Source organism: Entelurus aequoreus, linkage group LG13 (assembly GCF_033978785.1).
Source record: "Entelurus aequoreus isolate RoL-2023_Sb linkage group LG13, RoL_Eaeq_v1.1, whole genome shotgun sequence".
NCBI lineage: Eukaryota > Metazoa > Chordata > Actinopteri > Syngnathiformes > Syngnathidae > Entelurus > Entelurus aequoreus.
This window is the reverse complement of record NC_084743.1, coordinates 2,112,171-2,122,349: the sequence shown is the minus strand read 5'-3', so window position 1 is coordinate 2,122,349 and position 10,179 is coordinate 2,112,171. Positions and strand designations below refer to the sequence as shown.

Genomic DNA, 10,179 nt, shown 5'->3' with positions numbered 1-10,179 from the left:
TCCATAGTGGATCTAACATAATAGTGTGAGAGTCCAGTCCCTAGTGGATCTAATATAATAGTGTGAGAGTCCAGTCCATAGTGGATCTAACATAATAGTGAGAGTCCAGTCCCTAGTGGATCTAACATAATAGTGTGAGAGTCCAGTCCATAGTGGATCTAACATAATAGTGAGAGTCCAGTCCATAGTGGATCTAACATAATAGTGTGAGAGTCCAGTCCATAGTGGATCTAACATAATAGTGAGAGTCCAGTCCATAGTGGATCTAACATAATAGTGTGAGAGTCCAGTCCATAGTGGATCTAACATAATAGTGAGAGTCCAGTCCATAGTGGATCTAACATAATAGTGAGAGTCCAGTCCCTAGTGGATCTAACATAATAGTGTGAGAGTCCAGTCCATAGTGGATCTAACATAATAGTGTGAGAGTCCAGTCCCTAGTGGATCTAACATAATAGTGAGAGTCCAGTCCATAGTGGATCTAACATAATAGTGAGAGTCCAGTCCATAGTGGATCTAACATAATAGTGTGAGATTCCAGTCCATAGTGGATCTAACATAATAGTGAGAGTCCAGTCCATAGTGGATCTAACATAATAGTGAGAGTCCAGTCCCTAGTGGATCTAACATAATAGTGAGAGTCCAGTTCCTAGTGGATCTAACATAATAGTGAGAGTCCAGTCCCTAGTGGATCTAACATAATAGTGAGAGTCCAGTCCATAGTGGATCTAACATAATAGTGAGAGTCCAGTCCATAGTGGATCTAACATAATAGTGTGAGAGTCCAGTCCATAGTGGATCTAACATAATAGTGAGAGTCCAGTCCATAGTGGATCTAACATAATAGTGTGAGATTCCAGTCCATAGTGGATCTAACATAATAGTGAGAGTCCAGTCCATAGTGGATCTAACATAATAGTGAGAGTCCAGTCCCTAGTGGATCTAACATAATAGTGAGAGTCCAGTTCCTAGTGGATCTAACATAATAGTGAGAGTCCAGTCCCTAGTGGATCTAACATAATAGTGAGAGTCCAGTCCATAGTGGATCTAACATAATAGTGAGAGTCCAGTCCATAGTGGATCTAACATAATAGTGTGAGAGTCCAGTCCCTAGTGGATCTAACATAATAGTGAGAGTCCAGTCCATAGTGGATCTAACATAATAGTGAGAGTCCAGTCCCTAGTGGATCTAACATAATAGTGAGAGTCCAGTCCATAGTGGATCTAACATAATATTGTGAGAGTCCAGTCCATAGTGGATCTAACATAATAGTGAGAGTCCAGTCCATAGTGGATCTAACACAGCTGCGTTTTAAAAAGTCATAAATTATACTTTTTGAAACCGATACCGATAATTTTGAAACCGATACCGATAATTTCTGATGTTACATTTTAAAGCATTTATCCCTAATATCAAGTAATATTGCTTATACAACAATTAAAAAAAGCCCACAAAAACAACAACATTGTTTTGTTTTTTAGATTTTGAATCCCCAAAGGAAGTTCCTGAGACAGGAGATGGTCATGGAGGCGGTAAGATGGTCACGTACCATCCCGTAGCGAGCGAGCGTGGACTAACTCGTTGTCGTTGTCGTTCCCTGCAGAAGACGGTCGGCGGCAAGAAGGATCGCTCCCTCTTCCTCTTCAGCGACCTGATCATATGCACCACTCTCAAGAGGAAGTCTGGATCACTGAGACGCAGCTCCATGAGCCTGTGAGCATTCAGACACTCCACACCATGGGGGGGCCAGCCTTCTTGGACGTTAAACATACCAAAACCAATATAATATGTGCTAAACGTGGCTTTGTGTCATCAGTAACCAACCATATTCTACGTCATTTTGCCTGAAATGAAGCATTTTCCAGCAAAACAAAAATGGCTACATGAAGTAAAAAAACAACAATACTATACTAGTATGGACCAACACAATCAGTATGAAGGCCACTGATTGGCTCAGGCAGCATTACTAACACTAGCTACTTGACACATGCTAGCTGTTAGCATGCTAACGTTAGCATGCTAACTGTTTTAGCCAATTTTACAGCCGAACACCTCAGAGTCATATACTGTAACTTGGTACTTGACACATACTGTTAGCACGATAACGTTAACATGTTGATATACTAACAACTTTTTTCAGCTAGTTTTACATGCGTACGCCTCATAGTCATATGACTTGGTACTTGACACATGCTAACTGTTTGCATGCTAGCATACTAACGTTAGCATGCTAACTGTTTTAGCCAATTTTACAGCCGAACACCTCAGAGTCATATAACTTGGTACTTGTCACATACTGTTAGCACGATAACGTTAACATGTTAATATACTAACAACTTTTTTCAGCTAGTTTTACATGCGTACGCCTCATAGTCATATGACTTGGTACTTGACACATGCTAACTGTTTGCATGCTAGCATACTAACGTTAGCATGCTAACTGTTTTAGCCAATTTTACAGCCGAACACCTCAGAGTCATATAACTTGGTACTTGACACATACTGTTAGCACGATAACGTTAACATGTAAATATAATAACTTTTTTCAGCTAGTTTTACATGCGTATGCCTCATAGTCATATGACTTGGTACTTGACACATGCTAACTGTTAGCATGCTAGCGTTAGCATGCTAGCATACTAACGTTAGCATGCAAACTGTTTTAGCCAATTTTACAGCCGAGCACCTCAGAGTCATATAACTTGGTACTTGTCACATACTGTTAGCACGATAACGTTAACATGTTAATATACTAACAACTTTTTTCAGCTAGTTTTACATGCGTATGCCTCATAGTCATATGACTTGGTACTTGACACATGCTAACTGTTAGCATGCTAGCATACTAACGTTAGAATGCTAACTGTTTTAGCCAATTTTACAGCCGAGCACCTCAGAGTCATATACCTTGGTACTTGACACATACTGTTAGCACGATAACGTTAACATGTTAATATACTAACAACTTTTTTCAGCTAGTTTTACATGCATACGCCTCATAGTCATATGACTTGGTACTTGGCACATGCTAACTGTTAGCATGCTAGCGTTAGCATGCTAGCATACTAACGTTAGCATGCAAACTGTTTTAGCCAATTTTACAGCCGAGCACCTCAGAGTCATATAACTTGGTACTTGTCACATACTGTTAGCACGATAACGTTAACATGTTAATATACTAACAACTTTTTTCAGCTAGTTTTACATGCGTACGCCTCATAGTCATATGACTTGGTACTTGACACATGCTAACTGTTAGCATGCTAGCGTTAGCATGCTAACTGTTGTAGCCAATTTTACAGCCAAACACCTCAGAGGCATATACTGTAACTTGGTACTTGACACATACTGTTAGCACGATAACGTTAACATGTTAATATACTAACATTAGCATGCTAACTTTTTTCAGCTAGTTTTACATGCGTACGCGTCGTAGTCATATGACTTGGTACTTGACACATGCTAACTGTTAGCATGCTAACGTTAACATGTTAGCATAGAAACGTAAGCATGCTAACTTTTTTAGCTAATTTTACATGTGTACGCTTCATATTCTTATGACTTGGTACTTGACACATTATAACTGTTAGCATGCTAACGTTAACATGTTAGCATAGAAACATAAGCATGCTAACTTTTTCAGCTAATTTTACATGCGTACGCTTCATAGCAGAGGTGTGGACTCGAGTCACATGACTTGGACTCGAGTCAGACTCGAGTCATGAATTTGATGACTTTAGACTCGACTTGACAAAATGTAAAGAGACTTGCAACTCGACTTAGACTTTAACATCAATGACTTGTGACTTCACTTGGACTTGAGGCTTTTGACTTGACATGACTTGCTACTTTCCCCAAAACCCAAACCTTAAAAAGTTATTTGGGAGCGCTCTGTATCTTTCATTTTATACGTCTGTGTCTATAAGCGTGTGTGCTGCCTGTCAGCGTGTGTGCTGTCAGTACAACAGCCAATCAAATTAAATCTACGTTGTTTTCATCACACAGCTCTCATCCAATCCAATTGCAGGACAACCACCGAACATGAGTTGTCAAACAATGCGGCAGTGAGAAACAATTATGCCAAAGTTGGTTTCGTTCGGGTATAAAAACTACGACTTGGTCAACAAAAAACGAATTGCCGTATGCAAATCACGCAGTTCGAATATTACAGACGGAGACGCAACAACTTCCAACTTCGTTTGACATTTGAAGTTGCACAAAGAAGGGTAAGTTTTGAATGTAAGATAACGTTTATTGGCTAAGCAACATGACTTTTATTTGCGGTGTAGTTAAATCAGTGAGGCTGTAAACTCACTGCTAACGTTATAACCATAGACATCTTATAAGGGTACACAGCATCGAGCGCTACTGCCTACTGGCGCAGACGAGACGCGGGGCCGCCATCTTGGAGTGGTGATCCGCTCCACTCAGTGCAATTCATTTGGCAGGAGCAATGAACTGTCAACGCATTTAATTCATTTTACCTCACTGAATACCACTCATTTTCACGCGCTTTTTTGTCATACGTGTAGCTATGATAACGGACACATGTTTTGGCGTTTTTATTATTCATAGTTTGCTTAACAGTAATATAATATTCTTATACAATATTATGTCAGACCCACTCGACACCGAGGATGTCGTTGTGGCTTGTACAGCCCTTTGAGACACTTGTGATTTAGGGCTATATAAATAAACATTGATTGATTGATTGATTGATACGCTATAAATGACCAGACGTCCGAGATCAAAACTGGGAATATAATCCCAGAGAAGAGGGAAAAAAACGGTCAGCTATTTTTAAGTTGAAGAAACAATATGATTAGATTATATATACATGCGTATATCCTACATAAACAATGTATGAATACATTAGATATCTATACATTTTAGGGACCTATAGACTGTAACTCTGTTGCTGCAGCAGCAGAGAGTTTATTCTGTCTTGACACTTTGTATTGATATTTTGTATTACATTCTTCCCTTAAATGATAATGTTTACAGTGATTGTTTTATATCTATGTTTTATGTATGTCGCTTTGGATAAAAGCGTATGCCAAATACTTAAACATATATAAACACCTGAAAGTCTTTATATCAGCTAAAACCACCAATCTGTTTCACTGGATTCAGAATAAAACCAAATGCTGTCTTACCCAACAATGTTAGTATTTGAATATTGTTACTTGAAGACTTATTCCTGGTTACAATTATACTGTTAAGAAAGTATTGTCTTATACTTTGCCTAAAATGAGAATGCATCATAATCAGTGGCGGCTGGTGAATTTTGTTTTAGGTGGGGCTGAAAGTTTGTAAACCAAACCCCTGTAGGGGGGTCATCTTCCCCCAGAAGATTTCTTTGTGATTCTCACATACAAATATTGAAGATCTTTGCTCCTTCTCAACTTTGTGGTAATGTTATTTTCATGAAATACAACCAATAGTATGTTAATGTTTGTTTTTGCAAATGTGTTTATTCTGTAAAGGAATGAGTTAAATGTTTAAAATTGTTTAAACTATTAAAATGACTGGTTAATAGTGCTATTATGAATTGCAATGTCAGCACCATTTTTTTTCCTGCAATTTCAAATGCACTTGTTTTAATAAATAAATACAGCGTTTTAAAAGCATACACAATCTGTGTAAAAATATTAGTCTGTGGTTAAAAGGACTTGAAAGGACTCGAAACTCAAAATGCAGGACTTGGGACTTGACTTGAGACTTTCTAGTCTTGACTTTGGACTTGACTCGGGACTTGCCTGTCTTGACTCGGGACTTGACTCGAGACTTGAGGGCAAAGACTTGAGACTTACTTGTGACTTGCAAAGCAATGACTTGGTCCCACCTCTGCTTCATAGTCATACGACCTGGCACTTGACGCATTTGCACTATTAGCATGCTATTGTTAGCATTTAAATTTGTTTGAACAGTTTAAACACTGTTTTTAAATATCGGAAACTAAAACTTACATCATGAATCAAATCAAATAAATTGCACATTGGATAGTTCATTAGGTGATTCTTTGGCCAACCACTAGATGGAGCCCGCGTAGCACAGTTTGAGAACCTCTTTATTTATTTAGGTGCTAACTTGAGTACTTCTCAGACAAACTGAACGGTCCACTTATGTGATGCTGAGAATTTGATAAGGGCTATTTTTGCACACGCAAAAAACAAATACAAAATAATCCACATTCGCAGTTTAGTACTTGATGTCTGGTGTGTTTTGTCCGTCAGATACTCTGCTGCCAGTGTCATTGATACTTCAAGCAAGTACAAGTTCTTGTGGAAGCTTCCCCTGGAGGACGTGGAAGTGGTGAAGAGTAAGATTCCTTCTTGTCATCCCTAACATCCTCATGGTGCTGTACATAAATACATCCTTGTTATTAATAACCAGATTGTTTTATTATTGGTACAAAAAAGCGCAGAACAAATCAGTCGACCAACAACACCCTGCCGGAATTTAAAGGCCTACTGAAATAAGATTTTCCTATTCAAACGGGGATAGCAGATCCATTCTATGTGTCATACTTGATCATTTCGCGATATTGCCGTATTTTTGCTGAAAGGATTTAGTAGAGAACATCGACGATCATGGCCACCAGCAGCGAGAGCGATTCACGCCGAGAAAGCGACGACTACCCCATTGATTTGAGCGAGGATGAAAGATTTGTGGATGAGGAAAGTGAGAGTGAAGGACTAGGGGGCAGTGGAAGTGATTCAGATAGGGAAGATGCTGTGAGAGGCGGGTGGGACCTGATATTCAGCTGGGAATGACTAAAACGGTAAATAAACACAAGACATATATATACTCTATTAGCCACAACACAACCAGGCTTATATTTAATATGCCACAAATTAATCCCGCATAACAAACACCTCCCCCCTCCCGTCCATACAACCCGCCAATACAACTCAAACACCCGCACGACACACTCAATCCCACAGCCCAAAGTACCGTTCACCTCCGCAAAGTTCATACAGCACATATATTTCCCCAAATTTACGTACGTGACATGCACATAGCGGCACGCACGTACGGGCAAGCGATCAAATGTTTGGAAGCCGCAGCTGCGTACTCACGGTAGCGCGTATCCAACTCAAAGTCCTCCTGGCAAGTCTCTGTTGTCCCAGTTCTCCACAGGCCAATGGTAAAGCTTGACTGCCATCGTTCGGGAATGTAAACAATGAAACACCGGCTACGTGTTTTTGTGTTGCTGCAGCCGGCCGCAAATACACCGCTTCCCACCTACAGCTTTCTTCTTTGCTGTCTCCATTGTTCATTGAACAAATTGCAAAAGATTCACCAACGCAGATGTCCAGAATACTGTGGAATTTTGCGATGAAAACGGACGACTTAATAGCTGGCCACAATGCTGTCCCAAAATGTCCGCTACAATCCGTGACGTCACGCGCAAACGTCATCATACCGAGATGTTTTCAGCAGGATATTTCGCGGGAAATTTAAAATTGCACTTTACTAATCTAACCCGGCCGTATTGGCATGTGTTGCAATGTTAAGATTTCATCATTGATATATTAAAGATTAAAGTACCAATGATTGTCACACACACACTAGATGTGGTGAAATTTGTCCTCTGCATTTGACCCATCCCCTTGGGGAGCAGTGGGCAGCAGCGGCGCCGCGCCCGGGAATCATTTTTGGTGATTTAACCCCCAACTCCTACCCTTGATGCTGAGTGCCAAACTATCAGACTGCGTGGTCGCTAGTAGTGGCTTTCAGTAGGCCTTTAAGACATTTTTTTAAAAATTTTTTTATATTGATTTTTGAAAATGATGAATAAGAATCATGATTCGGATTGGAAATCGATTTTTTTGTGGGTCTGACGTCCTGCTTCTTGCCCAGCTTGCTGCTTTAAAACCTTAATTAACACTTAATCATTTTCTCCTGACTTCTGGGACGTCCGTCATCTTAAAGACAGCATAACTCCATTCCACACGGTTAATAACAAATGGGTTAGTTAGTGTATTTCATACCTACCATTTACCCAGCAGGCACAGGACATCGACACAACGTTGATTATACACACGTGTCCTTTAAAATTGACTTCGAAACGAAGCTGCAAAATAATTATATTTGTAAATTGAGACAACGTTTGATGTCTGACGCTGGATCCACAATGTTGGGCGGGAAATGACCAAATTTCAATGGTCAAATACGTCACAACCTGACATTGAATAAACGTCGTCAAAAAGCATGTTTTTTTGAACGTTGTATTTGTGTTGTAGAATTTTGGTTGGGAAATGACCAAAATTCAATGGTCAAATCAACGTTAGAACCCAACTTTGATGAAACGTCGTCAAAACATTTTTTGTTTCAACGTTGTATTTGTGTTGTAAAATATTTGTTGGGAAATTTCCAAAATTCAATGGTCAAATCTACGTGAGAACCCAACATTGATTAAACATCGTCAAAAAGCACGTTGTTTCAACGTTGTATTTGTGTTGCACAATCTTGGTCGTGTAATGACCAAAATTCAATGGTCAAATCAACGTCAGAACCCAACATTGATTTAACGTTGTCAAAAAGCATGTTGTTTTATTTGTGTTGTGGAATATCCATCCATCCATTTTCTACCGCTTATTCCCTTCGGGGTCGCGGGGGGCGCTGGAGCCTATCTCAGCTACAATCGGGCGGAAGGCGGGGTACACCCTGGACAAGTCGCCACCTCATCACAGGGCCAACACAGATAGACAGACAACATTCACACTCACAATCACACACTAGGGCCAATTTAGTGTTGCCAATCAACCTATCCCCAGGTGCATGTCTTTGGAGGTGGGAGGGGCCTATGCCCAGGTGCATGTCTTTGGAGGTGGGAGGGGCCTATGCCCAGGTGCATGTCTTTGGAGGTGGGAGGGGCCTATCCCCAGGTGCATGTCTTTGGAGGTGGGAGGGGCCTATGCCCCGGTGCATGTCTTTGGAGGTGGGAGGAAGCCGGAGTACCCGGAGGGAACCCACGCAGTCACGGGGAGAACATGCAAACTCCACACAGAAAGATCCTGAGGCCGGGATTGAACTCACGACTACTCAGGACCTTCGTATTGTGAGGCAGACACACTAACCCCTCTGCCACCGTGCTGCCACTGTTGTGGAATATTGGTTGTAAAATTACCAAAATTCAATGGTCAAATCTACGTCAGAACCCAACATTGAATAAACGTCGTCAGAAAGCACGTTGTTTTAACGTTGAATTTGTGTTGTAGATTATTGGTCGGGAAATGACCAACATTTAATGGTAAAATTAACGTCGGAACCCAACATTGATTAAACGTCGTCAGAAAGCATGTTGTTTCAACGTTGTATTTGTGTTGTAAAATTTTGGTTGCGTAATGACCAACATTCAATGGTCAAATCAACTTCACAACCCAATATTGATTAAACGTTGTCAAAAAGCATGTTGTTTCAACGTTGTATTTGTGTTGTAGAATATTGGTTGGGAAATGACCAACATTTCAATGTCAAATCAACGTCAGAACCCGACATTGATTAAACATCATCAAAAAGCATGTTCTTTCAACGTTGTATTTGTGTCGTAGAATTTTGGTTGTAAAATGACCAAATTTCAATGGTCAAATTAACGTCAGAACCCAACATTGATTAAACGTTGTCAAAAAGCATGTTGTTTCAACGTTGTATTTGTGTTGTAGAATATTGGTTGGGAAATTACCAACATTTAATGGTCAAATTAACGTCAGAACCCAACATTGATTAAACGTACTCAAAAAGTATGTTGTTTCAACGTTGTATTTGTGTTGTACAATTTTGGTTGCGTAATGACCAACATTAAAGGGTCAAATCAACGTCAGAACCCAACATTGAATAAACGTCGTCAAAAAGTATGTTGTTTCAACGTTGTATTTGTGTTGTACAATTTTGGTTGCGTAATGACCAACATTCAATGGTCAAATCAACTTCACAACCCAATATTGATTAAACGTTGTCAAAAAGCATGTTGTTTCAACGTTGTATTTGTGTTGTAGAATATTGGTTGGGAAATGACCAACATTTCAATGTCAAATCAACGTCAGAACCCGACATTGATTAAACATCATCAAAAAGCATGTTCTTTCAACGTTGTATTTGTGTCGTAGAATTTTGGTTGTAAAATGACCAAATTTCAATGGTCAAATTAACGTCAGAACCCAACATTGATT

At 39.8% G+C, this 10,179-nt stretch overlaps 1 protein-coding gene across 4 annotated transcripts in view; it reads left to right on the top strand.

Annotated features, from left to right (window-relative positions):
* LOC133663052 (rho guanine nucleotide exchange factor 17-like) overlaps window positions 1-10,179 on the top strand; it is a 141,467-nt gene that overhangs the window by 105,770 nt on the left and 25,518 nt on the right. For all 4 annotated transcript variants that reach the window (XR_009828221.1, XR_009828222.1, XR_009828220.1 and 1 more), the window contains exons 7-9: window positions 1,483-1,533; window positions 1,605-1,714; window positions 6,238-6,323. Coding sequence is in view for 1 of the 4 variants with exons in the window: in XM_062067236.1 (XP_061923220.1) it covers window positions 1,483-1,533; window positions 1,605-1,714; window positions 6,238-6,323 (247 nt within the window). In the remaining 3 variants the exon portion in view is untranslated. The remainder of the gene's footprint in view (window positions 1-1,482; window positions 1,534-1,604; window positions 1,715-6,237; window positions 6,324-10,179) is intronic.